Raw genomic sequence first — 22,449 nt, 5'->3', positions numbered from 1 at the left:
CAGCTGTAACTGCTTAAACTGCCACAATCAAGTTTCTGATGGAGGTGGTCAATGCCCCCAGAAGTCAGAATAAGAGTGAGGAGGGAAATATTTCTGCATTAGTTGTCACAACCAGAGATTACTGCCAGGTGTCATCCTGGCTGGCTGGGTGAAGCGAGGGGAGGCAGTAGCCAGTTCCCAAGATTCATCTGAGCTCATCTGTCAGCCCCGTTAGTAAATACAACAGCTCTCAATGCTACTGATATGGATCATGCAAGGACCTCTCTCATATTTTCTATACCACAGATAATGCATAAAGGAAAGAACATTATGAACATCCAGCACATCCTTCAAGGAAGGGATCTTTGGGGAAGAGTGTCTGGAAAGCTGCCTGGCAGAAAAGGACCTAGTCAACAGCCAACTGAGTATCAGCCAGCAGTGTGCCCAGGTGGCCAAGAAGGCCAACGGCATCCTGGCCTGTGTCAGAAACAGTGTGGCCAGCGGGAGCAGGGAGGGGATCATGCCCCTGTACTCGGCACTGGTGAGGCCGCACCTCGAATACCGTGTTCAGTTTTGGGCCCCTCACTACAAGAAGGACATTGAGGTGCTGGAGCGTGTCCAGAGAAGGGCGACGAAGCTGGTGAGGGGTCTGGAGCACAAGTCTGATGAGGAGCGGCTGAGGGAACTGGGGTGTTCAGTCTGGAGAAGAGGGGGCTGAGGGGAGACCTCATCACTCTCTACAACTACCTGAAAGGAGGATGTAGCGAGGTGGGTGTTGGTCTCTTTTCCCAGGCAGCAAGTGATAGGACAAGAAGAAATGGCCTCAAGTTGTGCCAGGGGAGGTTCAGACTGGATATTAGGAAAAATTTCTTCACTGAAAGGGTTGTCAGACACTGGAACAGGCTGCCCAGGGAGGTGGTGGAGTCACCATCCCTGAAGGTATTTAAAAGACATGTAGATGTGGCACTTACGGACACAGTTTAGTGGGACTTGGCAGTGTTAGGTTTACAGTTGGACTCGATGATCTTAAAGGTCTTTTCCAACTTAAATGATTCTAAATATCACCACGAGCAGTGTAGCGAGAATATGTACTCAAGGTGTTCCACAGTCACCAGAGCTCACAAGATTTTAGACTGTACTAGAGGTGATGCTATGGAAGAGGTTATAAGGGCATTACAGAAATCAGTGACATGCTGTGGTGGGTTGACCCTGACTGGCTGTCTGCCAGACACCCACCCAGTTGCTCCTTCAGTCCCCTCCTTTGCCACAGGACAGAGGGAGAAAATAAAATGAAAAAGTTTGTGTGTTGAGATAAAGACAGTGAGATCACTTACCAATTATAGTCAAAGGCAAAACAGACTAGACTTGGGGAAAATACATTTATTGCCAATAAAAATAGGTTTGGATAGCGAGAAACGGACAAATTAAAACACTACCCTCTCCCTCCTTATTTTCCCCCTGCTCCCAGACTGAATTTCACTCTTTCCTTCCTGATTCCTCTATCTCCGCCCCACTCCGAGCAGTGCCGGATGGATGGGGAATGGGGAGGTTATGGTCATTCATACCAGGTCCTCTCTGCCACTCCTTCCTCCTGATGCTTCTCCCCTGGTCTGGTGTTGATCGTTCCACAGGCTGCAGTCTTTTGGGACAAATCTGCTCTAGCATGGGCTCTCCATAAGTTGCAGATCCTGCCAGGAGTACGTGTTCCAGCACGGGCTCTCCGTGCACAGCTCTTTCAGCTGTTCCCACTGACGTGTCCCCCCTTCCCTGCAGCGCTCTGCTGCCGAAACCTTGTCACCAACACCCAATACACACACACTTCAGAAAAGAGCTAGCAAAGAGCTATGGGGAAGGGCAATGATAGTAGTTACAGAAATTAAAGGTTTTTATGTAAAGACTCATGAGAAAGATTAGGAGGTCTAAGCTTCAAAAATATACAAATTAAATGAGACATGCTAGGTGTATATGCATTAGGAAACAGCGTGGAGGTCAGACGTACTTATGAATTCTTGTAAGGACAAGACAAGATCCAGAGAGATGTGCGGGCAATGCATGATGTAATTTGAATTACAATGAAGCAAACGCCTTATTTTTGCAGACCAGTTAAGGGGTAGCTTTCATCTGACCTAACTTCAGATATCTGCAAGGGAGGTGTCTCGATCTGAGCCAGTTACCTTTTGCAGTCAAAAGGGGAAAAAACAAAACAAAACAAAACCCAAAACAGAAACGGAGGCCCCCAGAGGGTGTGATTCACTTAACCTATTTTAGAGAAGAGGTAAGTCAATGCTGGTAGCACCTAATTCCTGCCGACAGATGTACAGGTAGATGAATCCCATCTAATACGTCCAATAAAAAGAACATTTGCCATTAAGCTATTTTGGCTAAATACTACTACTAAAAATTATCTCCTGCTTTGGTGTATCAGCTAGCTAATCAACTCCTTTAGGAGGAGCTTTTGTTACAGGCAGGTTATTGCGTTCAACTCTGTTCATTACAGATCTTCCTCTGAAACATCTAGTTCTGGATACAGTATGAGGTACAACAGAGCAAGGACTTCGTTCCGCAGGACTCCTGTGCCTTCAGTGTAGAATACAGATATGTTGTTATGGATACAGAGGGAAGACAGGACCTGAACTATGGTTTATGGTATCCCTGTAATACCAATGCACATATTTTTAAATGTTATTTTTGCCACTCTTCCCTGTTGAAAAAGAGAAGTAAAGGCAAGTTCTTTGTGCTGATCATTACAGTTTATCAAACTGACCTTGGTCACTGCCTGAAGGCTTTGCAATGCTGATGAAATGCTCCTGCAACAGCAGGAAGACATCCAAATTTGATGTTTCTAGCTCCTTTTGTGTTGCCTTTCTTCTTGAGGGTATCTTTTTCCAACATGACAGTGTTTGCATGGCTCAGATGAGCCCTGTTGCTAAGAAACAAGTCCCAACTGTGCCTTTAAAACTCTGCCTTTAAACATACAACTCAAGGAAGTATTTTTCTTTTCATTACACTGTATTGTGTGTTTTTATTAAGATTTCTTTTAACTCTGATCTGACTCTTGGGGTTCCATTTCTATCACCACCTTTTGGGATAGGACCTATTCTTTTTCCATTGTCTGTACAGTGCCAGTCACCTACACAGTTGTATAAATAATGTATTTTAGAATAGTACATTTTAAGGTCACAGTAAGACCCCATTTTGCACACAATTGTGGTGTAAATAAGAAGGAACACAGTGGAGCCTACTTACTGCAAATATCTGTTAATACTAAGCTACAAAGCACAGTACAAATAGGTGTTCTGTCAAATGGCAACTCGAGGGTGCATCTGTGCTTGCTTGGCTTTGAGTTTTTCGCCATGTACTAACTAAAACATGCTAAAGCCCCCCTCGTGTGTACAAATAGTGTGTAGCTTTCACAGGCATATAGCAGATCATAGGATCACGGGAGGGAGTAACCAGCACATCCAAACTACAAACTGCCTTGTCCATCCTACCTATTTATTGCATTTTCACTAACGTATGGCACAGACAACACCTTGCTTCCTGACAAACACAAAGTCCAAGACTGATGGAGGTAGTTCATCAAAAACAGTTTCCTTGGAAGAGATTAATGGAAACTAAAGTATGGCTGTGTGATTTGAGGCACTGAATTGCAAGAAGTCCGTGTAGATTCTCTTGCCAGTTCTGCCACCAACTTCCTGGACAGCCTTCAGCAGGATATCTCCTCTGACTTCTCCATACAAACTGCAAACAGTCTAAGTGTGTGACATAACTCCCCCTTCCTATTTCTGTGTCATGACAGGACTTGAGTGTAGTCTGTACTTGACAGTGCTACTGAAATAATCATGTGGGAAAACCCCACTCGACTACCTACTCGGCACTTCTCTCACCAGTAAATAGTGGACTTCTCAGAAAGACTCACTGGAATAAGGTCTCATGTTGTTTAGGTAGCATTCCTTTTACAAAATACACTGAAGAACATTTACTAGTGTATGATGAAGTGTCATAAATATTAAAAATAAAAACACATTTGTAAGGGAGAAAGCAGAGTAAGTTTTGTGATGCAACAGCCTCAGATTTTTATCTTTGCTTGCTGGCTAATTTGGGAAATACAGTTCTCAATGGGTGTCCTACTTAGTACTGCAACTTAGGAAGAGTCTTTTGTGGCTTTAAGTGCAATGTAAGAAGTCAGCTCTGCAACTTTTCTTTACAGTAAGTAATACCTATTCACAGCTCAATGTTACAGAAGAAGCAAAAATGGTTCTAGAGGCTCAACACCACATTGCTCTGCACGTTGCGGATTCTCAGTTCTGACAAGCGGGTTTAACTTGAAATGGGAACATTTTGTACCTCTTTTGCTCTGGTTCAAATGACTGACTGTTGCTCCAAATGATGTGACCTGGAGTCCACAGAGCAACTAGAAAGGGGACATCCTCTCTGTCCAGTTCCGCCTTGGCACACAGAGAGTAAGTGAGCACTGAAAGAACATCTAGTGGATTGAAAGCACTGATGTGAGAGCATCATCCATCAGCATATACACACATGGGCCAGATCTTCAATTACACCATGTATACCATATTTTAGCTAATACACAGAAGAAAGATCTTTTATGCCTTGTGTCGATAATACTAAGGGTGGACTGTTACCATTTATTTATAACTGCTTTAGTAAAAGAAGGATTCACTGTGTAATTGCTGAGCAAGAGTGGTTCCTGGGAACTAATGCTTGGTCTAAATTCCATTCCTGGCTCCACAACAAGTTTCTTCTAAGGATCAGCTGCACACAGCACAAGGAGACAGGTCCTACTTTTAACTATGTTGCCTTGAATCTACCATCCAAAGTGGGAATACTGAGGTTTAACTCTGATGGAAATGAGAATTTGCATGTTGGCACCCTTATGCGTAAGGAGATACTTGTATCAGGACGGGTTGGTGGCACAGAATGGCTGATGGCTGGACACAGAGTCCTCCCCATTCTTCTATCCACACCCATGGCTTGGTTGAAGCTCTGCCTTGCACTTGTGCAGCTATCTACATCCCTGCAACGTGGGTGTAAAAGAACACTAGCCTTCTGTAGCAGTATACAATGTAAGGGGCTAGCTCCGAGGCACAAAAATCAAGTCACCATGTACAGCTGACCAATGTAAATAAGATGAAAGGTAGATCACCTCAGGGAGTCAGCTTCAAAGGAGTGCCAGGAGAATCCATTTCAATGTTGTTTTTGTGGGATGCATGGGAGGAGCAGCGGACTGAGTAAAATAAGTACTCAGGTGCATGTCAATGTATCAAATTACCTTCTGGCTTTTAAAAGAGAAAATGAGAGCATGTTTGTATTCACAGTAGCCAATGATTGTAGTTCCTGTGCTTTGTTCTCTCTTTTACATGAGACAAGGAACCATCCCACCAGCTCTCTGTAGCCACAATGAAATTTCAGTAGGAGGAAAAAAAATCTCGTGATGCTGAGTCTAAAATGTTGTTTTTAAAAAAATACAGTATTTGTATTCTAAAACCCCTGCTAAGCCTTCTCTGGTGTTGATCAGTTTGTCAGGTGCAGAGCTAAAGAACAGAGACATGCAGCAAAAAACATTATCATCCTCGCAATACAGACAGGAAGATTTGGCAATGCTTTCACAATTAAATAGATCAAGAGAGATAATTTAATGGCCCAATCCAGAGAATCCCCAATAACTAAGATATCTAACTACATCAAAACCAATGTACCTACTCTTGCAATGGATTACTCAATAACCAGTTCGGTGCAAATGAGTTCGGAAACAGGTCTGATTTGCTGCAATCATTTCTCAAAGAGAGAAGGAAGCTATGGGGAACCATGCTGATCCCGCAGCTAGAAAGGGATTTTCTTCTGGCTGCACCTCAGAAACATCTCAATTTGTGACCAGTCCTTTCTCACAGTCCTACATGCTTTGTGAACACCTCTCACTAGGACAGAAACTCCAGAGCGGGTTGCAGGGCAGTGAGAGTTGTAGGTCCTTACAGCTGCTTTGTGTATGTAGACTCAAGGAGATTGAGCCGTACTTCTAGCTGGAATTTAGTCTTCGGATTCTTGGAACCAATTTCCAGTGGAAAGGAAGCATAAAGCTTTCTTTGTCTTCCTAAAGACATAAAAAAAAACCCAGAACCTTTTCCTTTACAGTGACTAGAAATACATAAACCTTGATCCAAGAGCTTATTTTATCTTACCATAAAGAACCTAGTCCTGACGACCACTGTCAGTAAAAGAGGTCTGACTACATGGACCTCTCCACATAGTGATTTCTACGGTATCAAGTTGCCACCTCCTTTCCCCAACACAGCGTAGCATATACGATGTCGGATATTCACACACACAAAAAATCATGTTTATGGAAATCAAATTGTCATGGCAACAGAAGAGGTCTTGCAAGTATTTTAAAAATAGCAAATTAACAAAACCCATTTATGAAATTTAAGATCCATTCTTTTATGAATGCACTTAAAAACCAGATACAACAAATGGTTTTCTACCTACATAAGGAAGAAATCATTTAAATCCAAGATCTCATGTCACCATATTGGCATATGTAATAGATATGTGCATACAAATAAATACATATTTTAAACTTAAAACAGCAAAATTGGTTCAGCTGGACAGTGTTATACTAATGTGATCATTGGGCTTCTTTTATTTCAGGTAAAATATTTTCATATAAATATTATGACCGCTACTTTGTAAAATTAATCAACTTTTTAACATAGTAAACTTGTAACAATGGCTCATTATAATTTAGTTTATTAATCTCCATTAAAATCTCAGTTCTTCAAGGGCTTATAACACTTAGCTAAAAATGTACAAACACTTTTTTTAAAACAACATTCTTATTTGGTTCAATTGAAATTTTTTCCAACACAATCTCAAGATTAATTTGACCATTTAGCCTTTATGTTCTTTACAGTCTTGCTTGTGCTATAACTGAAATAAAATTGTTATCCACAATCTCAGACCATTTGTAAGTTTTGTGTGGATATTCATCAATGTTTGTGGCAAGCTGAGAGCTCAGGCTACATAAATGACAAGCTGGTGAGATGCCGGGTAATTATCTGTGATACGCTTAAATTCATATTGCCAAAGATGGCAGCCTTAGTCCCCTGCACAGTTCTTTGTGTAAGCGTTAGTACTGAAGTCAGAAATGCAGTACAGGTCGAACCACTGCAGTGAACGTGATTATGTTTCCAAGAGTTCCTCTATTGATCGTATTCATTCTGCCTTCTAGCAAGATTTGACCACGATCCACTCTGGGCATATCCTTTGGGTATGCTTATACTGGAACTTTTAATTTAAGTCAGTGTATTACCAATCAGCTTTCATCAACCATCTCATTCATATTTACTAGTCTGGATATTTCATGATGATATGCTCAGAGACATCTGCGTCCATGGTTTTGTCTAGTCTGGCAGAGTTGTGAATTAGTTAGCAATGTATCTACTTTTTTAATTTAAAAGCTCAGTATAACATTGCCATCCTTCAGTACTGAAAAATCATAAATCAGGTTCTCCAAAACTGAGATTTTAAAAAAATGTAATTCATTCTTTCTCCCCCACCCCAGTCCCCCCCCCCTTTTTTTTTTTTGAGACAGGATCATATCTTCAAATCCTGCTCCAAAGCCATAAGAGTTACATTTTTTTTTCTTTTCTTGAAAGCAGAGATTCTCATCTAATCAAGAGCCTCAGGGGACAGGGTTCTAAGGAAACACCAAATATTGTGAAAGCCAGGATTGCATTGCTAGGCCTTCTGAGGGGCTGTCAAGTAGTTAGAGAGAAATTGTTTGGTCTCTAACTCCCTTGGAATGGAAAAACTGAGCTTTGAACTGCCTTTATAACAAGGACTACATTGCTGGAGGAAGGAGGGTGAGAGCAGCTTCTAAGTGGTAAGATGAAGAGAAAACAATCTGTGGAAATGAGTATTTAAAATCAAATAGTCAAGTTCTGTCTACTTATTTTTTCCTTGATTCTATGGACAATGAAACCTAGGAAACTTATCAGAATTCAACAAGTGAAATATAACTAGGTAGAAGGGCATGGGATTTTTCTCAAGCTCTAACAATATTTTCATTTTGGGGCTCCTAGTTAACATAAACGCTCAAAAACCCTGGGAAGAGGGATTAACTCCTTCGCTTAATGAAAAAGCTCCCGATCTTCAGCAGAACCAGGGAAACCCAGCTTTCACATTCCTGGAATCCCTAAAGCCAGCTCAGTCAACACAAGCTTTTCTTTCTCACGGGAGGCTGGGCCCGTGCTGATGTCATGTCCTGGGTCTGACTTGTGTTCAGTGGTGTCTAAGGTTGCTGTGAGATGCCAACTCCAGCTCTCTGCTAAGGGATACTGCTGCCAGGCCAGCTCCCTTAGGTGTGCACCACACCGCAACTGCTCCAGTTCACAGACCGGCATCTGGAAGGCAGATGAGCTCTAACTGCAGTTTCAAGTAAGATGTTGGACTGTGAACTGGAGTAGCTGCAGCAGAGATGGGCATTCCCTTCTGTTTCCCATGCTGCTGGAGCAGTAACTCCCTGCAGAAGTTGTCTAAGGCACAGATAATGTTTTTAATTGCCAGTAAGGTTTGCCAGATGTCAGAACCTTTATACTAGCAAAATCCCAACTACTGGGCATAGGTGCAACACTCTAAACTGGTTTACCTTCTTCCAGATATGGGCTGGAAGGCATGTCCTATAAGGAGTGGCTGAGGACCCTGGGTTTGTCTAGTTTGGAGAAAAGGAGGCTGAGGAGCAACCTCATTGCTCTCTACAGCTTCCTGAGAAGGGGAAGTGGAGAGGGAGGTGCTGATCTCTTGTCCCTGGTATCCAGTGATAGGATGTGTGGGAATGGTTCAAAGCTGCGCCAGGAGAAGTTCAGACTGGATATTAGGAAACATTTCTTTACCGAGAGGGTGGTCAAACACTGGAACAGGCTTCCCAGAGAGGTGGTCGATGCCCTAAGCCTGTCAGTGTTGAAGAGGCATTTGGACAATGCCCTTAATAACGTGCTTTAACTTTTGGTCAGCCCTGAATTGGTCAGGCAGTTGGACTAGATGATCGTCGTAGGCCCCTTCCAACTGAAATAGTCTGTTCTGTTCCATCTTTATTGACCAGCACCTTTGCACAGTACTACAACAAAGTCCCTGCACATCCACTGTAGTGCTGCAACTGTGTAACTTTAAAGTTGTAAAGCTCTTAAATGAAGACAAGTCCAAAGACAGAAGAATGAATGTTTTATGTCAGATTGACTTTGTATCTCATAGAAAATAAGGAAAGAAGAAAGTTCTTTTCCTTTTCTCCTTTCCAGGTTACTTCTGAGTAAAAGTTTTCATAAATCCACTGCAAACTCCAGGTGCTTTTATAAACTTAGGGACTATTTTAGAATCCCTTTTCCATCCAATCCCTTGTTTTTCCACAAAATTCAAAATTGTACACAGATTCTAAAATTCACCTTTCTGATTTACGCCAGCTGCTGCCACCTACGGGTGTGTGTTCAGGGTGCTGCACACAATCTGATGGGTAAGAAAGAGGCTGAGGAACCTGGTTTCTGCTTCCCACTCCTCCCCTGACTATCCTGAACAGCTCCACAAACTCTCAATGCTCTTTTCATGGTGGAACAGAGATAAAATGGCAGTGAACTGCTGCAGGCAATGGTGCTTTATCAGAGTTTGTAGATCTCTCTGACGCCCACTGATTCAGAGCAGGAGAACAATTCACCTCCATCCTGCAATCCAGACTAGCCAAAATTCACCTGGCAGAAGCACTCTCCCCATCCGAGTTACTTCCGTCCTCAAATCCTTTCACTCCTTTCCTCTCTTGCTGCAAGAAGTTCCAGTTCTTTGGCCTTCTCACCAAATCTCTGCGAATGTACTTTTCTCCTTCTGGGCTTGATCCTTTATTTCTCTCCACGTCACACCCTTCGTCTGGAACAGTTTTCCAGACTCCTTAAAATTCAGTTGGTTTACTTGGCCATTTAACAGCTCTTCTCTGCTGTCTGCTCCCACCTTCATTCTTAATCTTCAAGTACATCTGTCCAAATTGCATTAAATGACGAACAAGACTGCAAGATGCTGAGCAAACCCCGTCTCCTTAGATGTTTGTTAAGTAAGGTACACCTCCCTAGAACTGCTTCAATGACAGCAGTGAACAAAAACATCACTGGCCATTTCTTTTGTCTTCTATTTTGATGGAAACAGAAGGCATGAGAGAGGGGAGAGAAACTTGTTTGCATTTAAGTTGGTCTGGCACCAACAGCAATTCAAAAGCAGCAGCACTAGGTTAGTGCACAGCTTGACAGTGAAAGGAACCAAGAAGTCATTATAAATGCAAGTAGAGCTCAACAGATGACTTTTACCAACTACAAGGAGGAAGAGCAAAAACTGACCAAAGGACATAAACAGTACTAAATATTTGGATTGTGAAGAGAGACTGTAGTCAAGAACAAGGCGTTGCTGTGCTTTTGCTGTGTATGCCCATACATTGGTAAAGCGAGGGCCATGGGAGGATGATGAGGAAGAAGGCATGTACATACGGGACCATTACGGCTAAGCGGATAAACTCAAGAAAGGGTTCCAGTGTAAAACACGGGAAAGGGAGGAAAAAGAAGAATACATTAAGTATTCAAGCAAGTATGGGCTAATGAAATACAGCCTCAAAGCAGAAAGCAGCTTTCTTCCTAAAATACAGCGGGGCGTGCCATTGGACACTGGATTAAAACTATGGGGCCATGCCAGATCCCTCAGCAGAGAAAAATCTGTTGGTTTTTTACTGATTGGATACATAGGCTGGAGTTGTCTCAACGGAGGAGCTATAAACTTGAAATAATTCGGCATTTATTCTGATCACAAATTACCTGCGAATCAGTTTCGAGTTTTCCAAGCTTGTTTGTCATTCTAGATGGTCCAGACACCTCATGGCACAAAAATATTCCAGACTACCCTGTGCTGGCAAGATCGTTGAGTGACTGTTCAATATGATCAGCCAAGTTAGTTATATAAGACACTTCTATTTCTCACTTAAATCTGTTTTGTTGTGGTTTTTTTTTTAAAAAAAGAGGAAATCAATGGCCTTCTCCATACTGACAAGACCAGGACCTGCAGGAGTAGAAACCTGCAGATTCAGTTGTTCTTGTGCCCAGCTTTACCTTACCGTGAGGAATATCTACAGCACAGCTGATACCACTGCTACCAGCAACAGAGCAGTAACCTGGACACACACACTCTATCACATGTCCCCATTCCCGCCTTGCACAAGCAGATGAAGAAATTACCATAAAGAACTTCTTGATCTTTTCAGTGGAAAATACAAAACCCAACAGAGTGAAGTGTACTGACAATAGGTTTGCTTTGTTTAAATTATGCTGTCATGAACAAATACCTTGTTTCTGCAGACCACTAGTGGTCTCTACATCACAGGCTGAAAAGCAATGTTAGCTAAAGAATTCCAGCAGTAAAGTTCACAAACACAAATTCACACAAACACTTCAAAAAACCTTTGTTTTCCACAAATGAGCTTGTAAATCACCCAGATTCATTGATTTGCATGTCCATAGGGGAAAAAAAAAATATTAAAAAGGATCATAAATGCCAAAGCAAGTTTGAGATTTTAATGCACAGATGTTTGAAAGCCCCAATTTCTTTTCTGCAATATTTGTCCTACTGTACATAAGAAATGTGTTTTTTCCTTTGCTTCATCCATTGTTTCAATAATGAAGGCAATGGATGTTTTGCTTGAAGCATCTATTTACCATTCCAACAACAAAAATAAAATGGGTATTGATAATTTTATGCAGATCTCATCCCTGCAACTTTCCTGAGTGGTGTGTTCTGTACTTCTACTTAGCTCTCTGGAGAGCTCATTCTGCTGAAGAGAGCCGTAGCTTCTAATGACAGCCCTCTGCAGATGCTTGGCTTCTAGAAACCGAGCATTAAAGCCGTATTTACGTTGCTGAAGGTCTGGCCCTTGAACTCTATCAAGACTGAAGCAGAATAAACAGATGGCAGAAGACTCGTGATACGGAGCTGACACACCCAGGGACAGGAGAGCTGTACACCGCGGAAGAAAAAAGTTCAGCGAGCTGGGAATCATCCCTTCTTTCTCTGTCTGTGAGAGGCTGTCACTCATGATCTCCTCCAGCGGCTATTTCATGGCTTAAGGGTGGCTGCTCTCCTATCTTGCACTAACATAATTTTATGCTACGTATTTCAATTACTCCCTGCATAAAAATAGTATACATGTATAATTCAGGCTGTGATCCAAAAGTCCACCCCCTTCCTGACAGGAGGGATTAATCTTGGGAGAATACCTCATACTTTCAGATAATTCCACTCACTTCTCACATTTCCCTCAAGTTCTCCCCCTTCGTTTTCCCCCCTCCCACACACGTGATGTCAAGGGAAGGAAAAACGGGTGGGAAGGAGGGCAAGATTCCCATGTATCTATCAGCTCAGGGAATGACAGGGAGCCAGATCTTCTCCCACGCTGACTGGCACACGGCAGCTCCAAGAGAACACAGTCTGCCAGCTAAAGGGCATGGCCAGCCCCTTCTCTCAATTGCCATCTGCAGCACGTACCGACTGGAGGTGCACACTGCTCAATCCTGCGGAAACTGAAACAGAGAGGATACACCACCATTTATCTCTGCTGGTGTCATCATCTTCCATTCCCCAGAGCTCATCACGGTGTGATTTGGCCCCGAGGCCTCAGAGCCTGCTCCAGAAGCCATAAGCCAACCTAGAGGTTACAGGGTCTGTGGCGCAGGGTGCCCGTGGCAGAGCTGGAACGCTGGTAGCCAACGGCATGATGGCTTTTGCTACAGCACTCGCTGAGAACACCAGCTCCCTCTTCTCCCTTTCATACTGTCCGCTCCTTTTGTGAACCTGAGCTAGGGACACCTTCGTTACAGCTCAGCCCTGCAGCCCTATCAGATGTAGGTGAGGAAGACGCCTTCGGACCACGGAAAATTCTGATCAAGGATGCCTCCAAGTGGTTGGGTCTATCACAGTGAATGGAAGCAGTGCGTAATTTCGAGGCTGTTCCGCAAAACAGATTACAAGTAGGTGGGCTAATCAAGCTTTTTTAGGTCGTATTTGGTCTGAATTTTAAGTTTTGGCAAGGCAAAAGTTATCGTATCCCCTGGGTGTGAAAAATTTCCTATGACTCTTTTGTAACATGTATGCAAAAAGTAATTAAAACCCAGTTTACAATGCATCTTAAAACCTGCAGTTCTGGATTACTACATAAAACCCTGAAAATTAACCAAATGAAAAAAATAAACTGACTATAAACAAAGAGAAAGCGTTACTTCTCCTGTCCAAATAGAGTACTACTGCAAAACATAAATAGCATAAAGGAAAAATAAAATTCTCAGATTTCACCCTCACAGATGACTTCCATAACATCGGAAAGGTAATTTAGCTAAAAAACATAGAGGCTTTCAGATGCTGAGAGACTGAATATTTGGCAGCCTGCATCAGAGCGCCAGTTCTATTTGGCTATCACCAGTTTGAGGCACCGGGCACTAATGAACACCTCAAATGCACCGGTCTCCAAGCAGTGGGACACTTGGTTTATCCGGTGTTGCCAATTTTCTTGCTTATTCCGGTGGCTTCTGACCCTTTATTGCAATTGCACTGCAGAGTCTACACATGAATGACAATTACGTGTAAAACATGAATGACAATTACGTGTAAAACAGATGAGGAATGAGTTCAGGGACTGAAAACTAGAGAACTTCCATTACCACCTAAACACAGTCATACTCTCCACCTAAGCAGGCAAAATACACAGCAAGCCTGTGAAACATCATTTTAACATGTTACAAATCTGGACTACAGGAATTGCTGGGAATTTTGCCATTTACTTCACTGGGAACAGGCTCACATCCTAGACGTGAATACCTCACACCACTGCAAATATTATTTATTTTACAAGTGTTGCTCAGTTCATCGAGATGGCTGAAGCGTGACGACACGAGATCTCTTTTTACCCTGACTCTTCCTGCCAGTAGATTTATGTTCCTCCTGTTTCCCCTTATGTGTGGGCTATGTGATATACGACAGGATATGCCTGAGATTGTAAATAGTTGGGTATATTATCTCGGAGTAAATTTTCTATCAAAATGCATAGGATATTAGCAGCTTCATTAAGAGAATGGTTCATTTATGTATGGACTAAGTGCTACGCTTTGCATACAGTGTGGGATGCATCTCCAAACCAGTGCTTTTTGCCAGTCTGTGAGAACATTATATAGAAGGATTTCTTTTAATTTGTAATTTGTTTTGCTGCTTCTGCAACAGAAGATCAGGAGGAACAGTGGTATACACAGACAGAAAGTACCGCTGAAATCAGCGCATCAAATGGAAAACAAGTTTAAAAAAAAAAATCTCTGCCTGTTAAAAAACAAAAATAGAATTAAAACCATTTTGGGCTGGTCCAGCCAGTCAGTGATAACCAACATGGCTGCAAAGTCCAGATTCAACTCTCAAGCTTTCAAGCCAGCATGGACTGGGAACCCTATACACTGCCTTTAGAAAGGAAGCACTATCTGCTGTCATTCTTTACCGATGCCTTCCGTGTGAGGGAAGGCACAACGCTGGCTACTTCCAGCAGCACCGCAGCAGCAAGCAGCCGGAGAAGAGCTCCGGGCAGATAACCACACCCCAAGCCAATTCCGGCATGAGGACGGCTTATGGGGATTTACCCTCCTAGGATGAAGGAAGAACACTGAGGGTTTTCTAGTGTGCTGTGAAAAGCAGCACAGTATGAAGTATAACATCATGCAAATGAGGAAAAGGGCATGGTAAGACAGTTTTTTTCTTGTACATCTACAGCGAAGATATAGCATCTTCAACGCCAACGGAAAACTACGTTCACTTTGAAAGCTCTGGCTTTGAACACCTCTCTCTGAAGACGGTGGGAAATTAAGTGCTAAATAACAATAACCTAAAACCCCATGAAAGCACTCAACGGGAGAGTTTCTGTTTGATTCATCACTCCAGGTTCTGCAGGTGGCTGCACACAAGGGCTGTGGAAACAACACACCTGAGCATGCAGCATTACATCTGGAAGCGCGTATAGCAATGCCATTCTTTCCACAGGAAAATTCTGAGTTATTTCAAAAGGTGGAAGTTTTACTCAGGAATATGTCCGTAGGCTCGGAGCAAACACGCTGGCATAGCAATGGCTGGTACATGTTGCAAACAGTATACCACTCGGACTTTGGTAATACTTTAATCAGAAGAACTTTAAGAATCTCAGATTCATTAAAGAATTAAGCCACCTGAAACACATGAAGCAGTTAAGGGCAGGGCAGCAGCTCTTTAAAAGCAGGGCAAGCTGGGGGATAGTCCCATACCCCAAGGAAGGCTTCTGCAGTGGCCATAGTAGCAGAAGGGGTGGCCAGGAACAGGCTATGAGAGACTCAAGGTATGGACTAATGGGTTTTGTTTTGTTTGGGGTTCTTTTTTAAAATGTGATTGTTTCGCTTGCAGCTAGAATATACTTGAGGCTTGAGTTCCAGGTGCCTTTCTAGTATTCAAACTCTAGACTCCAGTTGCCATAAGCAAGCATTTGCTAATTAAAAAGGAGAAAAGGGCAATACAGAAGGGATTGCAGCCACAGCTTAGGGATGCGTTACCCGAGTCACTCACTAGGGACTTCGCATCCAGAAACAGTGAATCCCCCCAGTTTCTCTGGACATCGCTTCCTTAGAGTAGCGGTCCAGGACCAGCGTTTTCCAGGGGTCTCCTCAGGAAAGCGGGGATGAGGGGCTCTGAACGCTCGCCTCCGCTGGTGCGCGATGCGGTCACCCCGCGCCTTGCGAACCCTCATTTTAGTCAGCAGACCGGCAGCCCTAACAGCTGAAGCCCTTCCCCGAACCCCCAGGACTCCCAGCGTCGGGCCGTGCCCCGCCCGGAGAGAAGGGCAGGGCCGGAAAGCGCGGGGAGGCTCAGCCCCCGGGGCCGGAGAGCGGCCGCCGCCTCGCTGAGGCGCACAGCGCAGCCCCGCCGGGCGCGCAGCGGGGGGCGGGCGGGCGCCCCTCGCCGCGGGCGCGGGTCCCTGCCCGCCGTCCGAGGAAAGCCGCTCACCGCGGCGCGCCCCTCGCTGCCTCCCCGAAGCAGCACGATGGCCGCGGCGGAGCCCGCACCGCCCGCGCCTCCTCGACGGAGCGCGGCCGCTCCCCCGGGGACCCCCGCGGGCGGCGACCGCTCCCGCCGCAGGACTTCCCGCCGGGGCGGGGAGGCTCGTTCCCTCCCTCCCTCCCCGCGGCGCCGTCGGGGAAAGTTGCGGCGCGGTCCGGCGGCCCCGCACAGAAGCATCCCGCCCCGGGTGAAGCAGCGGCAGGTTGGGGAGAGCGCGCCCCGCCGCCGGCGGACGCTCGCCCCGCAACCCCGCGCGTGGAACCCCCGTCCCGGCTGCGCGGCGGCCGCCGCCCCCGGGGCTCTGGAGCTCCTTACCCAGCCCCGGCACGAAGGTGTTGAGGAAGAGGCAGATGACAGCCACGGGGAACGGCATGTAGGGGATGGCGGCGCGCAGGGGGCCCTTCTTCTCCCGGACCTGCACCACCACCCCGCTGGAGGGGGCAGCGCCCCGGCTCGGCTCCCCGGCCGCCGCGCTCTCGCCGTCTTTGGGGAAGGGATCCATGGCCGGCGCGGCGCGGCTGAGGGTAGCGGTGCCCCGGCGGGCTCCCTGCTGCCGCCGCGCGCGCTCCCGCCGCTGCCGCCGCGCGGCCCCGCCTGCGCGCGGGCGCCTGAGTGGCCCTCCCCTCCCCCGCCCCTCGCGGGGTCCCGCCGCCGTTCCCGCCCCGTCGGCCGCGCGGCGGTCAGCCCCCGCCGGCGCCGCTCCCGCCGCCCCCCCCCCGCCTTCCTCAGGCTCCCGGCCACCCGGGTCGGGCCTCCCCGCCGTCGGTTAGACGCGCGCCTGAGGCGGTTTGAGCCAACGGCCGCGCGGCACCCCCGCCTCGCGCCCTTTCCGTGAGGGCCGCCTGCCTGCCCGGCCCCTCACGCAGCCCCCTCCTCGCCCCGGGCCCGCCGGCCCGTGTGCCGACACCGAACGTGGCCAGCTCGTCCGAAATCGGCGGGGCGACGGCGGTAAGCGGCGGGGAAAAGCCGTCTGGGCGAGCCGTGCGCGGGCTGCCCCCCGCAGCGCTTCCCCGGTGAGGCGCGGACCCCTCGCCGGGCTGTGGCTCACCCAGACCCGCCCGGGAAGTGAGGAGAGAGGGCGAGGAGCTCCTCGGTTTAACCTTTGGGAAGGGGGAAAAGCCGCTTCGATACGAGAAAGCGTTGAAAAATAATCCCCTGCGCGGTTTTAAAAATAGCTGCGCTCTGAAGGGGTAAGAAGAGGTGTAAGTTAAACCCGCACTCGTCTACTGTTTGAAAAGCCCTGCTGTGAGGGAGGAAAAGGGAGGAGAGCCACGGGAACTGGAAAGAAAATAAAAATACACCCCTAAAAAGCTAATCGCGGTTTGGGACAGTGTGAAAATGCATCTTAATTCGCATCAGTACCACCCTTTTGTAAGGCTGATAATTATTGTTCAGTACACGGTTTAATGGATGAAATGGTAATAGAACTTGAAGGTGTCTGCCTAAAAATGATGACGAGGCTGCTCATTGCAGGTAGGGTTCGGCAGAGAAAACAGGCAAAATATTAAAGGCATTAATCCTGATATAAAATGTAAGTGTGACACCCATACGGGGTTTTTGCATAAGAGAGAGAGAGAGTAGCCTGTGTCTTATTGTGCATTTTGAAGTGTATTTTTGTGGAGGAATTCCTGTTAGGAATTCAGACCCCAACACAAAGTCTTGAAGTACTTTTTATATGCCACTGGAATGCCACCTGGCAAATACATGATTCAACAGTTTAATCGACTTCAGTACAAATTAGTACAATGAAAGAGTTAGGTAAACTAAATGACACATGCAGAATCCTGTTCCTAGATCGTGTATTTTAAATTTTTCTAATAGCTGGCTTGTGAACCATGAAAACATAGACATCCCATGTAAAATTGCTTTAACAACAGGTTTTCTTTGCTTATCTTCCAAGAGCCTTTCATCCAGAAAATCTTCTGACTTACTTTTGATTAAACACACAGTTTAGACATGTTTCTGGAGCATATTAGCCAACCTGCCTTGGCTATTCTTTTTTTATGGTGACATTTGTTTCTATCAAAATAGTTCATGACAGCCTATTATATCCCTTAGACACAAGGCTAGTGGAGGACTGCACCTTTCCCTTGGAAAGATCTGATGTAACTGACATGAATTCTGTCTTTCTCTGCAGGTTGATCAAACTACACTCAGGTAAGAAATCTTTATGGTATGAATATTGGCTAATTGGAGCCTGTACAAAGCAGAATCCACAGCTGGAACATTATCAATAACTTGCTGTGATACAATTCTCTATAGACTCACCCAGATGATGAACTGATAAAGGTTCTGGAAACGGTGTGTGGGTGAGTCCACATCACCTACGCTAAAAGCAGGCAAAAGGCCGTTGTGAGAATAGCCCAAATAGAAAATCAAAGACTAAGATGAATTAAAATATTAATTTTGTCAGAAATACTTAATAACAGGTTGTGCTTTTATGGAACATTTCCTTGGAAGATCTCAAAGCATTTGACAAATGTGAGTTAATTCATTTACTACTTTAAGATTAGTTGGCAATATGCAAGGCTTACTCTACCCGCTATTAAAATGCAGCCACTTCTAGACGGAACTGCATCATTAATTCTGCGCTGCCAGTGTTTGTGGAAGTTCTCAGGCGCCTAAGGCAAAAGTTATGACTGACTCAGAGTGTATTAAAGATACCATCGTGTAACAAGTTGTGACATTTCCAAGCTTCTCTAAACAAGTGGATTGGTGGCAACGTTACTCTGCTGTGATTGTTCCGCTTCTCAAGTGGTGCGTGATAACCATGCAAAGCATCTCGTACTGTGCTGCATGCTTTAGCATTACTCAGGAGACAAGATTCTATGCGCTGGAGAGCTTAAGTGAGGGAATAGAGTCAATAATGAAAAAGTATGCTGGGACCTACGTAAAAGTATGTGACCCAAGGCTGAATTTTCTTTGAGGAAAACAAGGTTTCCATTTATAAAAAGCAGTAATATTTGTGAGTATTAAGAGCAGATTTGATCTTTGAAATACTCATTTCACTTCTCAGCATGAAAACAGTTCACATACTGTTTTTTTGTCTCAACTGCAGACAAATAATGTTTAAAAACAAAACAAACCTGAATTCAAAGTGGCATTTCAGGCTGCAGAACTTCTCTGGCACACCACTGTAGCACCAGTATATTGATGCTCAGGACTGGGGACACATCCTCCCCAAGCCTTTTCCAGAATCCTCTCTCTAATAGTGCTGCAGGAGGCAAGCATGGTAAGACAAAAGACAAGCGTTGCAGCTGTGCCTAAAGGGCGGAAACTTGGTAGTCTTAAGAAGTTGAGATAACTTAATCTCCTGGATGTCTGGTGAAAGAGTAGGCATTGCAGCTGGCTGGGGTGGCAACAAGGGTGTAGGACCTCCTGCAGATGAGTGGGCCTTCCACACTGTTGTATCTCTTAAAACCACAGAAGTCTGGCCTCTGACTTCCTCTAGTCTTGAAAAGCGTACCTATAGCTGCCAGGTCCTTGATAACAAGCATGAACAGAGAACCTGTTTGTGAAATAGCCTTGTCTCAGTGCTGTCAAGACTTAAGCTGGACCTTCCAGTTGACAGAAGCTGGTGGTCTTATTGCGAAGCCTTTGCGGTTAGTTACACTACATGTGGACGTTGCTGTGGGAAGTATATGCTGGAGCTTTGCGCAGTGTCCTGAGATATTTCTATGGGTCAGGCATGGAGAAGTTCAACATGCGGCTCATGGCCACCAAATTCCCAGTCGGAGGAGGCTAATCTCTTAGCTACAAGCAGAGGGCATTGATGTTATTGTCACTAGCTGACTTTCAAGGAGCTGTGATAGGAGATCTTATAATGGGACATTTTCCCTTTGCTGGGTTTCCACAGGGGCTAAGCAAGCTGTATTTCAAACACTTTGCAGGTATGGGCATTTTTAGTTACACACAAAAGGGTAAGGGAAGTGCTGTCAGGACAAAGGGAACTTCAAGATCAGCTGGTTGTAGGAGTTTGCCCTGCTGTTGTAGAATAACTTTTTCTTCTTTCCCTGCTAGTACTAGTATTTAAGTTGTTCTTATGCAGTCAGTGGAGAATTAGAGATCCTGCGAAATGAAAGGATGGTGCTTCTCTGTTACGGTGTTCTGAGGACTGGGCACATCTCAGTTTGCCTCTGACTTTAGAAAGCTAGAAAACTTGCAAATGGCATGCCAACGACATACCTACAGTGACCAGGGGTCCATTTCTTTGAAATACACCCCACTCCTAAGCTTGGATCCTTTCCAAAGCAGTCGTCTTAAGTATCGTACAAGCACGTTGAGAGACACAAAAATAGACCCAAACACAAGTCAGATTAGAAGTGTTATTAACAAAGACAGTAAGGAGCCGAGCAGAGCTACTGCTCACCAACAATCCCCTGGGGGCAGGAGGAGCCCTGCAGTCTGCACTCCAGTACACCGCTGTAAAGCCAGCATTGATCCATGTATTGTGATGGATCCTCAGGAGATCCATCCTGAAAGGAGAGTTTGGTTCAAGGAGCTCAGCTTTCTCCTAACAGAAAAGATCAATTAATTCAATTCATGTGCAGGAGATTAGAGTTATTGGATCAGAGATGTGACAGTGTTGTTAACAAATCCATTGTAGCAGCTGAAACTGAGGCTGGGGAGCCCTGTTTCTTCGCTGAGACAAATGTACCTGTGCAGAGGAACGGTTTATTCATTAAGTACCACTTGTGGCCCATGCAGACTCTGTCCTGACAGGACTGTCATGGCACTGAGACCTCATAAATTGTTTCTGTCTGACAGATGTCAGTTAGTCAGTCACATGAGGGTTCGACTCAGTGGCCTCTTCCTAGGCTACGCTTATTGCTGGCGTAGTACATGGGTATATCCTGCAACACGCAAGACTCCGGACTAATTTTGTGACAGGCTTCAGAGGGACATAAAGAAAAATGCTGAAGTGGATTCTTTGTGCCCAGTCTGGTGGAAATCCTGCACTGATTCCAGTGGGAGCAATAGTAGCCTCATATTTATTAATTCATCTCCTGTTACATGAGTTTGTCAAAATAACAGGAACTCTTATTCTTTCCATAAATTTCTATTAGCCTAAGACTTTTAATGGTGGCATTTGCAGCTGTGTCCTGCTATGTCTTGAGACTACGTGATGCTACCAAGATCACCAAGAAATGCTTTGGACTCCAGCACAAATCTGTTCCTGTGGCTCCTGTGTTCCTTTCCAGGCATCATTTAAAGCATCCCTTCATCTTCACAGCCTGTGCACAACCAACTGCAGTCATTTCTAGGAAGTGTGAGGATCTCATCACTGACAGTCCTCATGTTTTAATGCATGTCACTGTTTTCCTTCCTTCTCAGCTCATAGTGTTCATGCAGTTGTTCTTCCTCTAAACAGCTTTGGACTGTTATTCATCAACCCCGTGTGTCTGTGCCAGGCTCTGTAACATCCCCTAACCTCACCCAATGTAAGCTGTATAGCTAAGAGAGAGAAAATATGCAGTAAATAAATCTTCCCAATACAGAAGCTGGGAAGAGAGAGTTGGGGAAGATCTGTCCCTATCATAGCAATGACAAGATAGGTGAGGAAAGAGGACAGGCACTAGAGAAACACAGTAGACATATTGGGGTGGCCCAGAGCAATTCTGCAAGCACAAACTGGTTATGGTCTGTCCATCCCACTCGCCCCCCAGTTCTGAGTCATGCATGCTTGCCCTGGAAGTAGAGCGGATACCCCAGTCACAATGGCTGCAACTCCCTGTGTAAGGAGCCCAAAAAAACCAGCATCCGTTAAATATGCAATGATACTGAAAGGTACATGGTTCTTCTCTGTTCTTCACTTTTGAAGTCTGGTGCCAGCCACGAGGACTTCTCCCACGTAAGCCAGGCTGTCTTGTTATGGAAATGCCTTTTAGCAGCAAGTTAAATGTCAGTTGTCTTGGAGAAGAGAGGTGACCTTAAGCTGGAGCAGGTAGCTCAGGGTTTGTACTTCAAATTCTCTAGTCTCAGTCTTCCCACATTCCAGGTTTTCTGAGAAATGTGAGATATGAATGGAAATGTGGAGCTCAATACCTTGGTGATTGCATCCCAGCTTTTAGGTTTGGGTCTGTCTCCAGTTCAGTTGCTTGTTGCTATCTTAGACTAGTGTGGCTTAGGCTTGTTGTCAGTCTGCATCTGTCTAAATGACTTGGCAGCACTTCTAGCACCATCTCTAAAGGATCGGAGATTCATTCTAGAATTTACCTGTGACTGTTACAGGTTAACAAAGATATTAATCTGCAGTGGAACTTGCAATAGTGTCAGGCAGCGGCATCATGTAAGATAAACAAAGCAACCTGACTAGAATCAATT

The 22,449-nt window shown here is 45.2% G+C and overlaps 1 protein-coding gene across 1 annotated transcript in view; it reads right to left on the bottom strand.

Moving 5' to 3' along the window:
- STUM (stum, mechanosensory transduction mediator homolog) overlaps positions 1-16,627 on the bottom strand; it is a 44,069-nt gene extending 27,442 nt beyond the window's left edge. Inside the window, exon 1 of the mRNA XM_059835753.1 lies at positions 16,441-16,627. Within this exon, the coding sequence (XP_059691736.1) occupies positions 16,441-16,627 (187 nt within the window). The remainder of the gene's footprint in view (positions 1-16,440) is intronic.
- Positions 16,628-22,449: the final 5,822 nt, after the last annotated feature.

Source organism: Gavia stellata, chromosome 2, assembly GCF_030936135.1.
Source record: "Gavia stellata isolate bGavSte3 chromosome 2, bGavSte3.hap2, whole genome shotgun sequence".
NCBI lineage: Eukaryota > Metazoa > Chordata > Aves > Gaviiformes > Gaviidae > Gavia > Gavia stellata.
This window is presented reverse-complemented; position numbering and strand designations above follow the sequence as displayed.